At 35.7% G+C, this 22,698-nt stretch overlaps 1 protein-coding gene across 1 annotated transcript in view; it reads left to right on the top strand.

Moving 5' to 3' along the window:
• The window catches only part of LOC129224938 (glutamate receptor ionotropic, kainate 2-like), a 56,890-nt gene that overhangs the window by 865 nt on the left and 33,327 nt on the right, over nt 1-22,698 (top strand). The window contains exons 2-7 of the mRNA XM_054859486.1: nt 6,124-6,279; nt 9,543-9,794; nt 12,959-13,137; nt 14,193-14,246; nt 15,484-15,639; nt 18,073-18,225. Of these exons, the coding sequence (XP_054715461.1) occupies nt 6,124-6,279; nt 9,543-9,794; nt 12,959-13,137; nt 14,193-14,246; nt 15,484-15,639; nt 18,073-18,225 (950 nt within the window). The remainder of the gene's footprint in view (nt 1-6,123; nt 6,280-9,542; nt 9,795-12,958; nt 13,138-14,192; nt 14,247-15,483; nt 15,640-18,072; nt 18,226-22,698) is intronic.

The raw sequence follows: 22,698 nt of genomic DNA, 5'->3' as shown, positions 1-22,698 counted from the left end.
CTGGTCCTTTCCGGCATGCCGGAAAAATCGAGGTTAGGAAAAAAAATTAATCGGTAGGTACTATAATATGTGTACCGCTTTAAAATGAATATAAGTTCTATGCATGTCTTATTAGTATTAATAAAAAATTTAACTTTGTGAAAATATTTACTAACACTATCATTTGTTATTTTAACAAGAAAAATATAGTTTAGTAACAATAATTTTAAAACAATTAAATTAAAACTAAGTAAGCAACATTTAAGCAGTAAGTTACCACCCCTGAACCTTTGCTAAAGAATTTACCATAGCTGTTCAATAAATAAAAATTAAACTTACCTCCCTAAAAGGAACCTAAAATAATTTATTTAAAAACATATGAACAAATCGCAGTAACGATGATTGCTTCTGAATTGATTACTTTATTGGCATATAGTTAAATCCATTAGTAATGACCTACCATAAATAACAAACGCATATTATAGGCAATATTTTTTTTTTTTTTTTAAGAAGGTTACTTTCGGGATTAATTTTTTTTTCCTTGCAGTGGTTTGCTTTCTGAATGGGGAAATTAACTTTTGTTTTGTTGCAAAATAAACCTCGAATTGTCCGGCATGCCGGAAAATTCGAATTTCTCGGCATGCTGGTCAACCTTGCTTTTTTCCGGCATGCCGGATAATGCAGGGTAATACGGTATTAGTTCTTGCATTGCAACTTATTCAGCGTATTTTGAACAACCCAGCAAACTACCCAATACCTTACTTCCAATGTTCAATTTCAGTGAAGTTTAGCTTGGCAGCGAGGGTGAAGACAACAATTTTGAGTTCAATAACTGCTTTTCTGTTTCTCTGATAATTATCAGGAAAAAGTAATTCCTGCGGTTTTGAAACACTTAATGAAACACCAGCGGAACGTTAGAACACTTAGTTCTATAGTTTGAAAATAATAAGCAAACTTTCATTGATCGAAGAAACTGAGGGGATATCTGTTTTTGTTTTATTATCTCCAATTTTAAGCACTCAGGATGATTTATTTAGTAACGCTTTATCGTTATAATTTCTGTTAAATTATGAATTTTCAAGCGAAATGTGAAAAATAGATCTAATTTTATGATTTGTAGTTAAAAAATTGGGGCAATATTTCTAAATAAGATAGGGGGATAATGTGTGGCCCACTGAAGGTAATTTGTACGCCAAAGGTATGAATGTTTTGCAATAACTAAGAAATTGGTTTGACGTGGTTAATACACCAGATGGCCATTTTTTTTGAGCAATAAAATTTTCTCACCTTACCATGTCGACAAGTTAAAAAAAAAATTAACGATAACAATTTTTAGTTTTTAGAAAGTTGTATCTAATACTGTTCAACTGGTGTTCCTGGTATCATTTTTGGGAAAAGTGTTGGGAAGTTCAATAAATAATCTAAGAACAAGTAATTTATTTTTACATAAATTTCATTCATCTTGTAAAGAAATGTATAGGTGTAACTATTTATGGGACATTTAAATGGAGTTCGCAAAACAAATATCGAAAAATAAATATGCAGATACGACGTTACACAATTTATTTTTGAATTAAAAAAAAATTCATTGATTTTGAGGCAAACAAATCAATAATGTTTTCATTGAATTTAAGTAGGTCATGCTTTTTTCAATCAATAGAATGTTTAGAACGTTAATCTGTCATCGCTTCACTTTTACTGATTCATGAAAATAATATTTTACGAATGAAAATTAAAACTGAAAACAGAGGCAATATTTATGCATCCTAAAAATTAATTATCTACCGAATTCATTTACTCGGCATTAAGCTAGTTCTGTCAATAGGGGAGAAGGGGGCTAGTGTGGACAAGGGGTTAGTGTGGACATCTAGAATAGTTCTTTTATTTTTCTTTCAAAAATTTTCTGTTAATTTATGCATAATGACAGCACCAACACGCACTTCCATGTGTAGTAGTAAATTACAAAAGAATGTTTTCATAGTGGAAAATTAAATTTTAGATTTTCTTTTAATTAATAGATTACGCATTTTAATTTATTATTTTAAGTAAAAGGAGATAATCTCTACATAGTATAAAATGAAGTCTCCAAAAAGCGTCTGTGTGTTTGAACTCGCAAAATTCGCAAATTACCCGGCTGATTTCGCTGAAATTTTCACAGTTTGTTCCTTTAAGTCCTGAAAGGGTTTGCAGACCAGTTCGAAAAAAGTTTGATGAATAGTTCTTTTTTTATTCCAATTTAGGCCCAATTTTCACATAAATTCCCGAATATGGGGGTGAAAAATTGCTTGCACATTTTAATATTATATATCGTTAGAAAGAGTAGATTTTTCCGCGTTCTACGCAATTTGTTCCAAAGTTCTAACTTAATTACGACGGGAGTTATTTACGTTTTTAGCCTGAATTTGTTTAGGCTTAGCTGAAATTTAGGCACTACTTTCCTCATTACATCTAACAATAAAAAGTGGAGTAATTGTCTCACAGTTTTCTTTTTGACACCATTGGAAAAAGCGACATTTTTTACTCCAGATTTATCTCGACCTTTGGTAGAAAAATTAAGCTTCTATCTCGTTAGGGTAAAAAGTTACAAGCATTTTTTAATCAATTTCAAAAAATCTCATTTGAATTCAAATTTTTAACCATTTTCTTTCGCATTTTAATTCTTCAAACTTATTTTATTTTGTGTTTCCATGGTTATGCTTTTTAAATCCATCTTTCTCGATTTAATTTTTTAAAAGTATTTTAATATCTGTCGTCATTTTTAGCGAGGGAAATTTTGCATGATGTTTTTTTATTATTATTGATTTATTTAAGCCTGATTGTTGAATATACGTCACTTGACACAATTTTTATTTTGAAGGTAAACCGGGCAAAGCCGGGCAACGTAGCTAGTATATCATAAATAAATGTATTAAATATATATTTTGAGATTCAGTTCTGCTGTAAATAGTTTTCTTTTAAACCTTTTAATTATTAATTAAAACATTGCCCCATGGGGTTAGAGTGAACATTCGGTGATGGGGCTACTGTGGACACATGGTAATGATGCCTCTGTGAACTCATGCACAGACTAATCCCTTGCAGCTTTGAGCGAGAAAAAGATAAGGAATTAAATATAATATATTTTAATGCTATTTGCCGGATTAGATCAATTTTGACAAGTATGCATTCAATTACAAAGGATTTCATGTCCCGTTTTTACATATTTTAGGTTTCATTTACAAAATAAGATAGATTCTTGTAAAGTGATGAGTTCTTTTACAAATTATTTTATAATATTAAATTTTAGGATTTTATTCTTTACCAATAGCTTAAAAAAATGAATTATTGAAAATAATAAAATGATGATATTTGGAAAGGATTCTGCGTGTTTTTGCACATTTTTAAGCCTTTTTCTTACTAAATGAGTTTGCTTATTGAAAAGTGATAAATCAATTTACCAAGGAATTCTGTCATTTTCACACATGTTTTAACTATTTTTTTTATAATTTAAATTACCAATGAGCTAAGCCATAATGATTTTGCGTTGGTCAAGTTTGCGGAAAGAATCAGCCTTTTGCACTGTATTGGACGAGTGGAGGCCGTATACAAATCAACTGATTTCATTATGCATTTCTTCTGGGGAAAAAAGCTGAACGAAATAGTTCTTTGAAGCACAAAAAATTATTCTTTTTCTACTTTGGAAAATATATGTCCCAAATATCATGAAATGAAATCGCAGGGAACTTCCATCGCCAGATGTTGCTACTAGCACATTGTAAACAAATTTTGAAACGTTACTGATTATTTCCGTGGAACGTTGCAGGTTTCACGGGTTTTCACCTATTTCCCCATAAAATCAATTGTCTTTGGAAAAATGTTCTCTGAATCGCTTCAAGTTGCACGAATGTAGACTCCTCAATGGTGGGAAAAATATTTTTAGCTACCAGTTTAAAGATTAGCTGAGTGTTTATTAAGCGTACCGTCTCAAACTCGATTACGACCCGTCCAGGTTGACTAAGCTCTCATTGAGCGCTTTTCTCTCAATGGGAGATCTTCATATTCTTCGGAGAAATTGAAGGATAGTTCACAAAGGTTACTGTGATTTTTGGCGGAAAACGTTCTTGGTTTTTGCAAGTGATGTTACTGGCAGAAATTGGGCACATGAGCTGCCCATTTATTTCCAGGAACCTTTTTTGAATTGTGATTACGGTGCATGTTCTACTCTGCATCTCAAATAACATTTAATGTTGCTATCTTTAATAATAGTGTAAAGTAGAAAAAAAATTTCGCTTCTGCAGTAAAATAGCCTTTTTTCATCTAAACAAAAGTGAATAGCTTTCAAACATTTTAATTTGTCTTTTAAATACTTTCTTTATATTTAGACAATTCATAGCTATGAATTAATATCTTAAACTTTTATTATTAACTAGTGGTACCCGCACGACTTTGCCCGTAGTAGAAAATTAAAAGGTCAATTGGTTCGCCTGTATATTTACAAATAATGAATGATGAATTTCTCGCCAATTTGCTATGCTTCCCCATATTAGGGGTTCCACGTTATGATAATTTGGTTAATTTACTCCCCCACGTTGTGATAATTTGCCCTTTGAAAAGTTCTTAAAATTGGAATAAAAAAAGAACAAAATCGAATTTTTGAAGATTTGCTTCGAGGTGCACACCCCCATGCTATAAACTAATTCTGTGCCAAATTTCATGAAAATCGGCCAAACGATCACAGAGATCCTGACAGAGATCCAGACAGAGAGAGATCCAGACATCCACACAGAGAGACTTTCAGCTTTATTATTAGTAAAGATTAAAATATGCTTTATAACGGTTAACATTGGCTAAGGAATCTGCTATTTAGGTTGAAACTTATTTATTTATGTTTTTAAATACCCTGTTTACATTGCTTAATTAGTATTCTAGCTTGTCCACACTATCCCCATGACATGGGGCTAGTGTGGGCAAAAACAACTTTTTTTTAAATTTTTTTTAAATAAATAACTGTTTGGCCAAATGTTTTAATATGTCAATTAAAATAAGTGCAAAAGTGCAAATTATTGTAAATAAAAAATTATCAAGTTCATTAAAAACAGTATTTAGTATAATACAAAATTTAGCCCACAGCCAAATATCAAAAGATTTTGATAAATATGATTAAATATGGCACCCTTTCGTCACTAAGAGCACAAAAAAAAAAAAAAAAAAGGCGATCGGTATATTATACAGTGGTGCTTTTCCGTTTTTGCTTGTCGTACGCTGTTGCAACCATAAGCTGTTTTCAATCAGAGATCTATTTTATTGCACGTGTGACATATATATATATATATATTTTTTTTTTTCAATTTTTAATGAATACCTTTTTTTTTTTGTTTCTCTTATGGGTTCATGTGATCAGGTACATATACATCAATTTACTAAAGAAATGCCTCCGGACCAGCGTAAAATAGAGACGGTGAGGCTAAAATTAAATTTCTGGTCCGAGCAGGATGCTCTGCAATTAAAAGTGAATTTTAGTGTTTTCAACCTCCTTATTTGATAAAATAATTACTGCCTAACAGACAATTTAAGTTCGTTTCCGTGGAGTCTTTTTTTTTTTTTTTTTGAATCTGTTTGACAGGCGATTCAACAAAATGTTTGTAATTGAATATTTATCGAAAAAAAGCCAGTGAAACTGAAAATTTACAGTAGAAATTGTATTAAAGTTGCTTTTCATAACACCTAATTATGCTTATAGACCTTTCTAAAAGGTAAATAAAAGCTCAAGAAGATTTTAAAATATATTCTTCAAGTTCTTGTTTTTAATACGATTGATCAGATATATATTCTCCCAAAAATTTATCTATATACAACATCAGCATTCTGAACTTTATTTGCCTATATGAAAATTTCAGGCGATAAATTACTGCGTTGTCATTAAACCTTATATATGTTAAGCTCAAAATAAAAGTTTTATTTTAATGACATTCAAGTTTTTTAGTGGAATTATTGGTTTTGATAAGTATGATGGAAACCCAAGTGCAATTGACATATTTAGTACTTTTGAGTTAACAATTTATTGAACATCCCAAAGATTTTTTCGTGGAAATCCCGTAATTTTTTGGCAGCGAATTCTAGTGTGGTACATGTATGAAAATTTCTCACTTCGTTTTTCTTCCGCAGGTGGTCTTTTCGAATCCGGAGACGAGATCTTGGAGATAGCTTTCAAGTATGCGGTGGAGCGGGTCAACACAGATCCGCGGCTTCTGCCCAACTCGAAGCTCACTCCACAGCTGGAAAAGGTGGAACGGCACGACAGCTTCCAAGCGGCTAGGAAAGGTAAGGACGGAGTCTTGCAGATGGGACTGGCAACGTTTTTCGGGCATTCAGTAGCTGGCGATCCACCTGTGTAGTTAGTCCGTAAATTTTTAGATGGCGACACTGTAGCTCTATATTGAGCTATGTATATTCTATATTGAGTTATGATATTAATGATGAAACATAATAATGACACTGCTCTTTTGGTTAATCAGCCGCTTCATTGCATCAAATTTCAGTGATTCATATAAACAGCGGTTGCAATCTATACATATCAAAGACGATGTGCAAGTGTTTGTATGTGTGTTTCTTACAGAAATATAGAGTTTACGTCATATCTTTCCCATATTCGGAGCGGAGGTAGTTTGATGCTCCGTAAAATACGCACAGGAGGAAATTAAAAAAGTTCCAAGGCCTTCTAAATGTAAGTTTAAAGTAATTCGCAACTCCAATAAACTATTGGAGGCGCTGCAGTCACTGTCTAATGGCGGATGAAAAAGGTAAAACAAACAAATGCCGTATCTTATAACTTGCTTTGACGCTTAGTGAATGGCAGTAATTTTTCATCGTGTTTGTGGAAAGCTTTCTTTTCTATTCATCTGAAATTATATTACACCATAAACTGTCTGAGGCCTGTAATTTACCCCCAAAGAAAACACGTGAAATAGAATATTTTACCTTTTTCTTTAGTTTTGTTAATCACCACAAGGTAGCGTATTCGAGCTCTGGAGTTGCGAATATAACTGCTCTTTTCCACGCGAAAGAATTTAAGTACCGCTTCAGATCTCATACTCCGTTATGTGCGCACAACACTGCATCAAATTAAGTTCCTTGGGAACCTAAATGATAATTAGAACACCAAGGCCCGACGAGAGGTCATGTCAGCCTAGTCGGAAACTAGGGTCCTGGGCGACTTGGGGGGGGGGTGGCAACACTGACGCAAAAAAAGAAAGAAAGAAAAGAAGGAAAGAGAAAAAAAAGGAAGAAAGAAAATGGGGGGACTCTGAATAAGAGAAAACGCAAAGATTAAGTAAAATTTACTCTTTTGGTATAAGGTAGGTGCGGGTAATAAAGCCCACCCAAGGGAGATTTGAAATAAAATAAAAACTATGAATCCGAATCAAAACAAGTTGTACATAATTAAACATGCAGATCAATCATTACAAGAAACGAACAAGAAATCGCCAGTTTTGCAGAAAACAAGCACGAAATAAAACAGTTTTTAAAACCTTGTCATTAGGCCTTATTATACTATGGTAGGATGATAAGACCTAAGAACTTTAACACTCTTAAATAATCAAAATAAGCTCCTAACACTGATAATTGAGATCAATTGTAATATATATGCATTAACCATGTTTAAAGTCTTCAAAATGACAAAAAAATTCTTTGTTTTACAACCGTCAGGGAACTCAAAATTATCTTTGTCATAGATTGTCACACCGACGCATTCCGTATGATACCAGTTGCCGCATTTTAGATATAGTCTCATTTTATTCATCTTATCCACTTACAAGTGTGTGACAGTACCAAATAACATCATTTTCTTCAGTATCATTTCCTTCTACGTTTTACGTCTTTTTTATTTTCTTCTCTTTCTCGTTTCTGTCAAGCAAGTCTTTGATGACTGGGGGTTCTCTGATAATTTATGGCTTTTCTTCTAACAATTGGTGGTTTTATTTTTTTCCCCTAATTTTCTCTGGTGTTGAAGCTCCTGGAATGCTGTAGTTTTTAATGGAGCGAGCCGCACATTGTCTTTTTCATCGTCCGAACTAGAACCGTAAGCCATGTGGTAAAACTTTTCAGAAGGTCTGCTTGGGGTACTACTATAACACTGAACCAATTAGTAAATAGTCGTAACTACTTATAAACATTCATAACATATTGAGACAGATTTTGAATAAGATGTGAAACCGACAAACATTGCTGCAAAAACAAAGGAGTATAATAAGGCCTACGACCAAAATTGGTAGGCCTTATTAGCCGCCGACATCGTGTACAAAGAAGTACACAAAAATACAATAATTGGTTAATACATGTAATTCAGACATCAAAGATCGATAGAAACATTGACAACAGAAAACTGGAGCGCAAAACTATCTAAAAGTGTAATATTACAAAATTTATTTAAAATTCAGTCGGACGATTTTTTATTATTCGTGTTGCACAACCGCTCCGCGCAAACAAATCGCGTCGCACTGGTCGGAACAAATGAGCAACATGTCGCGACCAGTATGAAGTGTCATCATGTGTTAGCTACCTACGAGTGCGTCCTTGAGTGGATACGAACATTTTAAATTGTATTTTTGATGTTTAGGTCTTATTAGCCGACAGGCCTTAATACCCGCACCTACCTTATTTACTGTTGTGACACTTTAAATAGTGGTAATTGCTTTCTAGTAAGCAGTTTTGATTTTTTTCTCCCCCCCCCCTCCTTTTTTCCTTCTTCTCTCCTTTTTTTCTTCTTTCCCTCTTCTTCCACATTACTTTTTTTTGGGGGGGGGGGGCGGGAGCGGCCCGCTTGGGCTCTCTGCGACCCTGAGAACACCTGGAATAAATGTTAACATTCGAAATTGAAAAGAATCAGCTCAAATCGCTTCATGCTATAAAAAACACGGTGAGCCCTAGTTAAAAAAATGAGGGGTAGTACTTATAATCATACACACAAAATGTATTTGCAACTTTGTTGAATACGTTAAGTGTCATGTAGTACGTAATTAAAATTTAGCCAATATTTAATTAGTTTGTACTCAAAAGTTGATGGTGATTGATGCGTTTTCTGCCTTTGTTAACCTATCTACGTATCCATTCTTTTAATTGACTAATAGAAGTAACCAATGGGGTGTACCTACTGTCTTTTCTCTAGATTTCATGGATTGACTCAGACGGGCTCAGATATAACCTTATGACTTTAAGCACCGTAGATTCAGGTATGAGAACTGGTCCGAAAGTATCCATTGCATACATAATTTACAGCCCAGTTGCCGCTGACAAGACCAAGTCAAACATTTGCATTGGATGGAAGATGCAGCTTTAGCGCGATCCAGACCGCACCATGTGGAGGCCCCCACCATTAGGGTATAGTTTAATGTATAAACGAGCAATGCTAGTAAATCGTACGTAATTTTAAAGTTCAGTCATAAAAGTGACTGCACCGACCCGCAGATCAAGCGCAGCCGTAGAAACCAAGGCCCTTGACTGTTCGGAGCCGCAAGACAATGTCTCGTTCGTGTATGTAAAAGTTACGTTAATTGGTTCTTTCACTTCTGTCTTTCTTCTTGCAGTGTGCGATCTCCTTAGCGAGGGCATGGCCGCCATGTTTGGCCCCCAGTCGAGCGAGGGCAGCGCCGCCGTGCAGTCGACGTGCGACGTGCTGGAGGTGCCGCACATCGAATCTCGCTGGGACTACCGCACCAAGAGGGACAACCACTCCATCAACTTTTTCCCGCACCCTACCGCCCTGGGCAGGGCCTACCTCGATTTCGTCAAGGCCAAAGAGTGGAAGAAGTTCGCCATAGTCTACGAGGAGAGCGATGGTAAGCATTACAGTACAGGAAAGTATCTAGGCGTTTTTGCTTATATAGTCTGGCTGTGGGGGGAGGGCACTCAGGGCCTGATTAATGCGCAGGTCAACTAGGCCTGGGCCTGGGATCCCATCTCCCTAAGGGATCCCAAGTTTTTTAAAAATTTATGCTTAGCATTAAAAAATCATGTATTTTTTAAAAATAACCAAAATTTCTCTTTTAAATAAATGTTGAACATTATTTTAACGTTATTTTACATTGAATTAAAGTGATAGAATAGAAAGGGGACCACCGAAGCATTTTTGGCCTTGGGCCTCACTTTCAGTTAGTCGGGCCCTGAGGACATTTGGCCACGCTCCGCATCAGTCCATTTTCATGAAAGTGCGTATCTTCGAGGGGGGAAATGAAGCACGCAACGGCGAAATTAAGGTTGAAATAAAGAACCTAAAGTTCGCAATTTTTCATCTTTGACTAAATAAAAGCAGTAATTTCCACACCTTAAACATTTCAATAATAAATAGTCACATAACAAAAACAAATTATATTTTTTTTTTCATTCAGCTCATTAAAAACATTTTTAATATTAACCATCAAAATTATGTACGTTATTTTTTATAATGGAAATAAAGACCAACAGATTTCAATCAGATCAAATGCTGATGCAGATGATAGATGAAAAGCTGAATTATCTCACTCATAACGCCAAAATGTAGCTAAACTCGTAAATATGGCAAACGTCTTTTCTTCCTTTTCTACCGATTTTAGGAAATGGACTCGTTTCTGGCTACGTCACAGAAAATTAGCTGGTGCCAACTAATGCGGTCGGGCTTGAATTATATGGGAGTATATTATGATAGAACATGAAATTAATTCAATGTGACCATTCCAAATGTCTATGCAAAATTGCCACGGGTCCTCTACACACCAGATCATTTTTTGTAATGTTGCTGGCGTAATTTAATCTATTGCAGCTATGATTCGCTGCTTTAATTGCATAATGGTGCCAGTCTTCACTTCATACGCGTTAGATTTGACGCAACCTCACACGTCACGAGTCTAGTGGAGTTAAGTCTGGAGATAGTGACGCTTTGTGGCTATGAACAACCGCGTTTCGTTAACGTTGCATATCCTGAGGCGTAATAGAAGTACTCCAGCAAGCTTAAATATGCTTACCTACTTTTTATATCCCTGCTCTGATAGGGGCTGCTTTCTGATTTTGCGAGTCAAGTCCTCCTACAGAACTTTTGTGTAATGAATCCACGCATTCGAGCACAAACAATGCTTATCCTTTCCTCTGTTGATGGCTTTCTTCCAGATTGTCTGTCAAGAATTTATATTTAAAGTATATTTTTCAAAAAAAGTTAGACTCTATAAAACACTTGGTACAACGTATTGCTTATGCCACTTAGAAGAGTCAAACTCCTTTTGCGTAGGGAGTAGGAAGTAAATCGGAAGGGAACGGCTCCTTGGTGAAAGTGAGAATCCCTAAGGAGCTGGAGTTGTACTTTGGACTCGTCCGATACGTGGAAGCATCACGCATTACTATCTTCACAAATTATGCATACTTCTGAAGGTCTGTGAGTCCCTCTGTCATGGTAACTTTCGAAACATTGGGTTTAACGAGCTTGCATTCCGCATATTCTCGGTGACGACTCAAATCCTGTTCTCTGATTTCGCGAATCCGATGCTCTTCCCTTCCTTCTAGGTTATTTACCACCTACAGAACAAGTATTGGACTCATATGACCAGGGAGTCATCCTCATGCCCTTCTCATTAAAAAGAGCCTTGTAAATTTTCATTTTTTTTATTGGCCTACACTGAAAAAAAAAAAAAAAAAGAAGAAGAAATAGAAATAGAGGGCTGGATTGTAAATTTATTTTCCTTCTCGAACATTTTAATTGTACTGAATCTATTAAACTTAACGCATTTCTTTTCTAACTTCGTATATTGCTCTTTACACCTTCACAGCCGCAAGAATATCTCTGTGTAGTACTCTTTTCTATTGTAGATAATATCTATTCGACATAGGAAACTCTCTGTTTTCAATGGCATCACAATATCTGGAACCACACCACAACACACAATGGCTAGATTTGATATTTCATGATCTTTTACAATCATGCTTATTCTGTACACTGTGCCAGCGAGGATACATTTTTCGTGTCCTGCCTTGGGCATCAAATATGATTGTTATTAACTAACTACCCCACCTATTCAATAGAAATTCTGGCTTCGCGACTGGAATTTGAATGATATTTGCACATACCTGCATTATGCTGGCGTATATACAGAGTGATTACATAATTTGAATAACTAACGTTCTAATTTAAAAAGTACTTGTAAAAATTACTTGATATTTCACCAAAACAATCGTGAAGCCATGGTAATTTGTTTGGAGAAGGAAAAAAGAATAGTTCCGAAATTTTCCGATAGATGACAATGTCGGGGATTTCATTGCTACGGAGGTATGCTAACATGATCACTAAGATACGACATGCACACCACAGACATAGCTGTGATAAAATGGCAGTGTGTATAACATCGTCTACTCATAAAACATGCTGTTCTACGCTTCCAAATACTAGCAAAACAAAGTGGAGGACATATTGAACAACTTATGCATTAATCATCTGCAAAGTGTTTGTTCTATTAGGCTTCTCTTTTTCTCTTGCCACAATCATTGTTTTTCTGTAACATGTAATCTTGCTAATTGCATTATAAATTTTTAGTAAATCCTTTGAATCTATTGTTCCCTTTCGACTAACAACATTTCCGTGTAAATAATTCCTTTTTGAAAGCTTTTCTTATTAATATACCCTGACAGCGCCATCTTTCAGTACATTTTGAAACTATTTTGTTCCTTGCGCAAAACAAATGCCCATTATTCATGACTGCTCTGGTGAAACATCAAGTCATTCTGATCCCTAGCTTTTGAATTTGAGCATTTTAAAATCATAACTTTACCTACAACCACACTGTATTTCTTTGTCTAAATGGTATATATACTTCTTGTATTATATACATTTACTGATAAACATTTTTTTCTCCAACTAGTAAATATGCTGCTTTTCTTTCTTTTTTTTTACGAATATGATTTGAGATATTCTATAGTAATACAGCATTTATAACTGTACTAGCCTTATAAGAATCATAATCATTTATTAACCCTCTTTTAGCTCTGATACGGTTGCAAGAACTTTTGAAAGATCCCTTTATCCGGCAACGGCAGGTGGTTGTTCGTCAGTTTCAGCCTCATCTGGAATATCGAAAATTATTGAAAGAACTTGGGAGAGCAGGGATCAAAAATATAGTCATCGACGTACCGACGAAAAACGTTCAGACGGTTCTTAAACACGTAAGGAAATAGAACATTTCTTAGTATTCACGTAGAAAGTGATCTGCCAATCTAGTTAATTACTTAGTTCTTAGATGGTGCATCTGAAATCTTCGATTGAGATATGCTGATTTATAAGTGACTCATATTAAAAAGGAAATATCTTAATGTATTGACCTTTGTCTTTCTCCTTCGTTAACGCCTCGGGAATAAAGACTAATTGTCAAGGAACATCTAGTAACGACCACTATACTTATTAAGAACATGAAGATAACTGTTTTAACCATCGAAAGATGGCGCAACCAGTTATCTTTACTTCCACAATTCAGACAAGAACTGAAAAGGAAGGAAATGTTCTCCATATCTCCTTAGTAACTGCGCAAACACCAACATACTGGCTTTTGGGCCCACACATTTAAAAAGCACGTACCTATCCCGATTGGCGATAGGTCTTTAGTCTTTATGGCCTTGGACATAGAGCCGATTCCGAGTCCGATGTCCTAACCACAGTGCTTCCTACAGCTTTAGAGGAACAATCTAAACATTAACTGGTTAACGCAGGTGAATTGCTTATTATGTATATATGTGTCAAAACCCATTCGATTTGGTTTGAAGTACATTAAAGTTTGTCTGGTCGGGTATCAATGTATTTCACGTTTCTTTTTTTACTGTTTTGTTATTTTAGCTCTTAACATGTGTTTCAAATTTTATTGAAATTGTATTCCATCAGTATCCATTAATGGTGTATTTTATTACAATTGTAATTTCAGGAACTAGTTAATGCTTTAGATTAATCTTCATGTTTAATTAGTACAGCTTTTATTATTAGTATTGTTGTTATTTTTTGGATGAGGGTCATTTTTCCTTTTTATGGTTTTAAACTCTGCGAATAATAAATCGACTTATCAGAGCTAGACTACATGTTTAAGAGATGTTACTATATAGAGATTATGTACCCTTCATACATTGTATTCCTTTAGAATTTAATTTCAAAGCAATAATGCGACTCAATAGTTTCATGCTTCAAAGTAGAAAAAAATAAAGCAATAAGTAAAGGACTTATGTCTTATTTTTAGGCTCAACAAGTGGATATGATGTCAGAATATCACAACTACTTCATTACCTCTTTGGTAAGTTGCATTGTGTATCAGAAAGTCAACTGTTTTTTTTTTCTTTATAGCAGCTTGAAAATTTTGAAGCAATGCAGTCGGAATTATTTTGAAATATCAAAATATGCAAGGTCTGTTAAAAAGTATCCGATATTTAAGCTTTCGAACCTAAAGCATTGGAAACCAAATCACCTTCAAAGTAGTTCCTTTGATTACTCTCCACACTTTTTACAATGGTACTGTTACTGTTGGAAACATTCGGAAAAGGCCTGTTTCAGAAAGGAGTTTAGTCCGGCTGTCGTTGCAGCTACAATGTCCTCTCTTATCTGAAATCTCGTACCTTTCAATTGCCTCTTGAGTATGGAAAGCAGCCAGAAGTCGCAGGAAGCAAAATCAGTAGAGTAAAGAGTCTGTCGAATCAATTGAACTTGTTTTTTTTTTTTTTTTTTTGGGCTTAAAACGTCTAAACCATGTGCGAGAAAGGTGCTGGAAAATCGTCACCCAAAGCCACTTGTATCTTTTGAATGGTTTCCACATGACGGTCGCCCAGTTTCGGGTAAATTTTCATGCAGTAGCGCTGTTCCAGTCGTTTGGTTGATTTCTTTGAAATTGAAAATTCCAACGAGAGTACTACATAGTGCGTCAGTAAAATTCTGTTTGCCAGTGACTGACGCTATTGACAGACAGGGAAAAATTCACGCATGTGCACAATGGTTCAAAGTCTGCTCATGCAAGAGGGCTTGATTTCTATCCATCAGGTTTTCACACAAAAAAGAATAAAAGTCGGATACTTTTCTAACAGCTGATAAATTATAAGACGAAGATAATTTATTTTTTCATGTTCATTTCAAAAAATCGCAAAGATATTATATTAAAGAAAACTTTTACAAGCTGTCCTAAATACAATTAAAATTTACTAAAGGGCTGTCCATAATTGATGTGACTTTTTTTAAACATTTTCAACCTCCGCCCCTCCCCTCCTCTTGTCACAAGTCACGCTGTTTTTCGTAAGCATATTTTCATAAAAAATGCCTGATGCTACCCTGTTTGCTTCCCTCCCTTCCTCATATCACTAAGTGTCACGATTTCATGAACCTCTTTAAACCTGACATCAGTTGTGGACAACCCTTAATATAAACTATTTAGATTAGCACATGTGTCCTTTTTGCAGTACAGCGCAGTGTTGTATATTCTACTTCTAATATGGATCACTGCTGAAGTTTTTTATTTATTTATTTATTTGTTTTGCCATCGACAGGATCTTCACACCGTGGATTTGGAAGATTTCCAGTATGGTGGTACCAACATCACTGGCTACAAGCTGGTGGACGAAGAGAATTCTGCCTACGTCGACGTCCTGGAGAGTTGGAGGAACCCCATTCTGAGGGCAACCGGAAAAGAGCCGACGCTTACGGTCTCTAGTTTTTCACTTTATTTTAACATTCAACTCGCAAATATTAAAACTTAAAAATCGTTGTATGATTTAGGGTAGTTAATCCTTTAACCCAAAATTTACGTTTCAAGAGGAACAGCCCAAAATGCAAGCAACATTGCGAAGTTTCGGAACATTCTATGGCTTGGCAAATCGGTTCTAAACTGTACCACGACTTAAAGGAATGTAAATGCATCTGTAATGCAATTAGTTTAATCCCTAAACCAACAACTACGTATGTGACTTGTTGTCTTGTATTCGGGCCCTGCCCGTGAGCCCGTAATCTGTAGCAGTTACATTTAGCCTGACGATGTACTACGGTACTGGCCAGTGGTTAGCAATTTTGCCCAGAATACAGGATATTGTGTCTTATTTTAGCTGTAGGTTAAGGCACTAAATCAAAGTGCTCTCAGAGAAAATGTGATAAGGGTTGTCTTGGGGCGTGCACAAGGGGGAAGGGATACCTGTTGGCCCGAGATTTTATAAATAAAGGATGAAATATATGTAGGGACGTAGGGGTGAACAATGTTGAGGGGATCCTTAAAAAGCCATTTGTGACAGGCCCCAACATTTCTGGGCAAGCCCCTGGGTTTGTCCTTACTATAATTGCGCCAAAGTTAGGTAATTGGAACTCTATGTTCATGCTGCTTTTACCATAAACTAGTTTGCGCGAGTTCAAAAATGCGATTTAGCGAGCAATTGCTCAAATACTTGGACTGAAATACCAGGTGCTTCAATGGTACCCCCTAATTTGTTTAACTGATGTTTTCTTTACTAGTTGCTTTGTATCCGTCCAGCATATGTGGTAAAACGTAAAAAGTTTCTTGATATAAGGCAAACACACCAGTAGTGCCAGTGCTTCAGAGTGCTACAGTAGTGGCCACTTCAAGGTTTATATTTGAAAAAATAAGGTTCCAAGTTTCCCAATAGACGTTTGATGCACTTTTGAATGCATTGGGAGATCAGGAATCGTATTTTTTCAAATATAAACCTTGAACTGGTGTGTTTACCTTACGCATCAGAAAAAGTTCCAATTTGCTGACTACAAGATATGATGCAATGCAATATTTTAATCGTTAAGCCTGTGTTCTATTCCTCAAAAAATGCTAGGAGTTTCAGAAAACAGTTGTAGACTTTCATGTGACTAGGTGTTTGATTTGAATTTTGGAGCTTAGCACCCAAAGGTTGTGACGTAATCGAATGTTTTTCTACTGTGACCTGAATATTTTATTTCGTGAAGTAATACAAAGATTTGCATAAAAATTAGGTTTCGGATGAACTTGAATAGAAATGCGTGATTGATTCGTTTTTTGGAGTTTATTGTCCTAAGAGGGTGGTACAATCGAAAGTTTTTCCTATTAAGTTTTAGTGCTATACCCCAAGAACTAACGCAAAGACTCAAACAAAAACTGGTACACAAACACCACACAACACAAACATACAGGTGAACCTAAATGAGTAAAAATATTTAATCTGTTTTTTGGAGCAAATTTCTCCAATTGGGTAGTGCAATCACTTGTTCGTTTTTCGGTAAGGCTGACTGATATACTGTCCTGGGAAAGTAAACAGCAGTATATGCAAATTTTTCATTTTTGTTTTTAAATTTTTCAAGTTTTCTCAAGTACCTGGTTCAAATATATTTGTGTCATAATTTTTTTCGCATAGTAATCATTCCACGGAACAAGAGCTAACTCATCAGTTTTATTACGTCAGGATATTAGAGCAAGCATCTTCTAAGGGATCAAAGAGTAGCTGCCGACGTGAAGCAGTTTTTTGTTTTATTATCGCGTGACAATCTTTCGCGCTGCAGCATTTCTTTAGTTAAACGCTTTTTTATCGATTTTTTTAAAGCGAGAAATGTTTTGTAAAATTTCAGTTAACAGATCTTAATCAAAAACAGTGAATGATCGCCTATGTCACTTCACAATAAATAAATGGATGGATCTTAGCAGACACTTTATAGTGATTTAAGAAAGGCAACACTCTTTCGAGTGCAATACATCATCTGAGCTGTACAACAAACACTTTTTCGTTAACAACAAACACTAAAAACTTTCAACAAACACTAAATCGTTAAAACGATTCTCGATTTAACGATCTACTGCGAAATAAAAACACAAACGTCGACTTATGGGCTTTTAGAGCCTAAACTTAGAGCACTTCTGCTCTGCATCTTTATTATTAATTCTGTAGAGCTTGGATTAAGACAAAGTCGATTCCATTTAACGGAATAGCCAATTTGTTACGAAAAATAATTCTAATAAGCAGGATATTCTATTATCCGGACAAATTGTAACGGTTCGGTGCATTATAAATTTATTGAATTAAGCGGGATATATTCTTTTATAAAATATTCCTATAAGCGGGCTCGACTTTAAGACTGAATTAATTCTGATGTCAATGTTTTCTTTGAAGACTGAGGCAGCCTTGATCTACGATGCAACGCAGCTCTTCTCCAGGGCCCTCACTGACCTGGACCGAGGCCAAAAGATCCATATCAAGTCCCTGTCTTGTGATACCGAAGAACCTTGGCCGCACGGAATCTCTCTCATCAACTATATGAGAATGGTAAATTTTACATTAATTTATTTAGAAGCTAATAATGTAAACCCACGAGTAGTGGTCAGTGCTTCAGTAGTGGACACTTCAAGGTTTACATTTGAAAAAATAAACGTGCAGAAGGTATTCTTTGGTATTACCTCTGCACGTTTGAATCCATTAGGAGAGTGGAATCCTTGAAATACACCGCCAGCTCAGTCATTTCCAGCCGAGGACTGAAGTTTCGTGCTTATTAGCACTGATCTGCCCGACATAGGAAAGTGACTGAGCTGGAGATGGAAAACGTCTTAAGGAAGCCAAGAGTGCCAAACAAACTGGTAGCTTATATAGTAGCTGGTCTGCGCTATTTCTATATAAGCTACCAGTTTGTTTGGCACTCTTGGCTTCCTTAAGAGGTTTTCCACCTCCGGCTCAGTTAATCCTATGCCGGGCTGATGAGTGCTAATAAGCACGAAACTGCAGTCCTCGGCTGGAAATGACTGAGCTGGCGGTGTATTTCATGTATTTCTGCTTTAGCCCTGGCTATTGGGCGGTAATTTACTGAATATACTGGAATCCTATTTCTTCAAATATAAACCTTGAAGTGGTCACCACTGAAGCACTATTAAGTACTGGCCACTACTGATGTGTTTAACTTATATACGAAAAGATATACTGTGGAACCTACAGAAATTCGAACTAAATGTGGAAGGTGCACGTCGGAGTCCTCTACGGACTTACTGGGTGGCATAATTGAACTCTTATTATTAGGTTAATAGTAAACTGAAAATCTTTGTTTTGAGTTAATAGTAAAGCAATTTAATCTCGGAAAAAACACCAGTTCTTATTACATCATCCACTGCGTTATAAAGTGTGTCCCAAAAGTTTAGAGACAACAAGGTTTTCATGTTTTACAAGTTAAAAACAGAAGTAACAAGTTCAAAACAATTTAGAATCATAAAAAATATTATTACAATATTAACACTTTATACAAATTATATTTAACAATCACAGACTTGATGATAAAATTTTAAACTTAAATTTTACTGTCCCAAAAGTTTATAGACAAATCATTATTTTTCTCCAATGTTTAAATTTTTAAGCCATTTTTCTTAATAACTACAAAAACTCGATCAGGCATACTTAAAACAAGAGTTTGAAGAACTTCTGGCTTTAATGAAAACGAACTGCGTTCAATTTGCAGCTTAAGATCTTGAACTGTAGCAAACTGCCTTCTATTAGCGTATACATCTCAAGTTAATATTCTCCAGAGGTTCTTTATTGGGTTTAGGTCAGGAATTAAGGCTGGCCAGTCCATAAGAGTTACTTGGTTTTGTCTAAACCACTGCATTATAGATTTAGACACTTGAATGGAGCAGTTGTTTTGTTGAAATATCCATTGGTTTCCACCAAGTAATTTTCCAAATGGAAGTAACTGTTCTTCAAGCGTTTTCTGATAATTTTCGGAACATTGACGACCTTTCAAGAAAGATATATCGGTTATTCCATTGAAAGAGAATGCTCCCCACACCATGAGTGAGCCTCCTAGTTGTGGTCTGCTGAAAAAAGTTCGGGGTTCCTTGCGAATATCTTGCTAGTAATACGTCCAACCATCAGGACCATCTAAATTGAATTTCTTTTCATTACTAAAATGAATACTTAACCATTCATTTGTCCAATTTATGTGATTTCGGGCCAACTGAACACGAGCATCTTAATGCTGTTTTGTAAACTTTGGCGAACCACGTATTTTGCGATAAACAAGAAATGCACTTGCCTGCAGTAGTCAATGTAGTGTTGAAACTGGAAAGCTTACTTCTTTACAAACTGATCGTGTTGAAAGGTTCTGGGTTGAAACTAATCTCACCAACTCTCTGTCTTGTCGTTCAGTTGTTTTCTTTGGTCTTCCAGAACGATAGTTTGCTTCAAAACAATTATCTTTTGACAAAATTTGGTAGATAACAGCCCTACTACGTCCAATTTTGCTTACAATGTCCATCACTTTCCATCCACACCCTTTCAAACGATAGATTTGCAAAATTTCCTTTTTAGAGAACTGCACATTGCGGACATCTTGGCAATCGTTCAGAAACGGAAACACAGGTTCATTTTTATGTCAGAAACGTCACAAGTAAATTGAGATTCTACTGCATGTGCGGACGGCATTGATACCGAAAGCTTTTTGCTTAACGGGCAAAGTATGCCTGAAACGGAAAAATTTCCGTTTCATGCAATCATACGTTTCTATAACACTGTAATATTTATTGTAAGCCGGCTAGGGCAGTTCAATATCATCTTCTTCTATAACATTTACAGTAGCTTCCATATTAGGTGGATATATTGGTGCAATCTATGACATCTAAAATGTTCAATTGTCCATACACGGGACAGAAAACACATACGCGGTACTACATTGGCAGCTATCGCTTATTCTAAGGCGAGTTTTAGGGAAATGTGAAAGTTTCGATGCCAAACAAACTAATGTCGTCAAACAGATAGAACGTATGGCGACAAAATAATATGTCAGAGGTTAGCTCGTATTTTTCAGAGTCTTAAGAATGTAATTAGTGCAAGATTTACTCGCGTAAGACTTGCACCAGTGAGATTCGTTTGAAAACGCGTTTTTTTTAAAATTTTATTTAAAAGTAGTTTCTATAAATTGCCACAAACTACTTTTTTTTGTAGCGAACTACTCGCTACTCTATTTTTTTTTTCAAAAGTAGTGCGCTACACTACAAACTACTAAAAAGTGTAGCTACTACAGTACAGTAGCGTCGCTACTTCCAACCACTGTATATATATATATATATATACAGGGGCGGACTGGCCAGGTCGGCTAGTCGGGGATCCCCGACTGGGCCAACCGCCGAATGGGCCACTTTAAGCAATTTTTTATTAAACTTAATACATTTAATTCACATATAACATTTTTTTAAGCGTAATAATAGAAGAAAAAATTAAATTTGTTCACTGTATTGGAAAAAAGTGTTTGAAAGCAGGTTTATTTTTCTCCCATCCTTAGCCCCAGGGGCCAAAGTAAATAGCTGCAGTCCACAGGTGCGAATGCTTTCCTCTCTTTGTCAACTTTCTCTCTAGTTTTTAGAGCTCTGGGGTCCATGGCTCCCACATTGAGGAAACGGGAGAGGGCCAGAGAAAGTAGGATCCGATGCGGCCGGAAGGGGGGGGGGGGGGCGGGACAAAAAAAGAGCTTTCAAAATCTTATATTAGTACGTCTATTAACAACAATTGACCTGTACCACTAAGCAAAGCGGTCCCGGCCCTGTTATAAATGAGTGGGCCATGCTTTGGGGTGTTGATACATGAGCAGCGGCATGCACAAGGTTGGGGACTTTGATGCAGGAACGAGTTAAGTCCTAACTTTTCCTATTTTAAAAATTCATGTTTGCGTGTGGTTGTTCCGATTGGTGCAACAACGGGTCACAAATGTAAGATTAGAACTCTGCTTTCTAGTAAATAATGTGGAAAAGATATTAGCCTTTCGATCGGATACTAATGTTATTTATTGGTCTTACCAAAAATGAGTGAGTCTGGACTTACCTGGTTCTTGGTTTTTGCATCAAGGCCCAAGAAGGAAATTGTGTATTACAGATTTAAGATGGTCTGGGACACATTTTGAAGAAAAAAAAATGATATTAAACAATTTAGAGTTTTGAAATTTTTTGCAATGATTCACCATCAGTTTGATTCGTAAAATCATAACATAAATATTTAAAAAATATATTTAAATTTAGTTATTGTTTTCTGAAAAAAATGGCGTTGCTTTAAATTGCTAAAACTCAAAATACTATTCCTATCCTATTCAGAGTCACAACTGACTACAACTGTATTTATGTCGAGGACTGCATACTAAGTGCCTTGCCTCCATTATTTTATATACCGATAGATGGCAGCACCATCACCGGATCGAACAGTTAATGAGAATTTTGAACTAGTCCAGGAGCTAATAGCTACCTGGTGCTAGCACCCCTAGAGGTATCGTTTCACTTGGAGGACATTGAGACCACGAGCATATTTAACGTCGCCCAGTCCCCTTTAATGACGACGGTGGGTCTTCGACCAGCGAGGTTCGAACCAGGACCCTCCGGCCCCGATTCCGACACTCTACCGATCGGGCTACCACGGCCCTACTCAAAATACTCTTGGTCAATTTTCAAATTTTTTTCAAAAAACTATGCACAAATATCTGAGTTTTAATTTTTATTCGACGATTTAAAAAATATTAATTCAATAAAAAATAATAGTTTAAAAAACTAAAAAAACACGCTTTAGTAGCAAAATGAACTAAAAAGTGAAAAATAATCTTTGGATGATAGTAGTTGACCAATCACTTAATTTTAATGTAATACAAAAAACCGTGGGGTGCTGTCTATTTACATTTTTGCATGGACAACAAATGGAAGAAATTCAAGACAACTGATAAAAAGCCCCCCCCCCCCCACGCTTTTTTGTATTACATTAAAATTAAGTGATTGGTCAACTACT

The sequence above is a fragment of the Uloborus diversus genome, chromosome 6 (assembly GCF_026930045.1).
Source record: "Uloborus diversus isolate 005 chromosome 6, Udiv.v.3.1, whole genome shotgun sequence".
Taxonomy (NCBI): Eukaryota; Metazoa; Arthropoda; class Arachnida; order Araneae; family Uloboridae; genus Uloborus; species Uloborus diversus.
The sequence above is the reverse complement of the archived record's forward strand: the minus strand, read 5'-3'. Positions and strand labels throughout refer to the sequence as shown.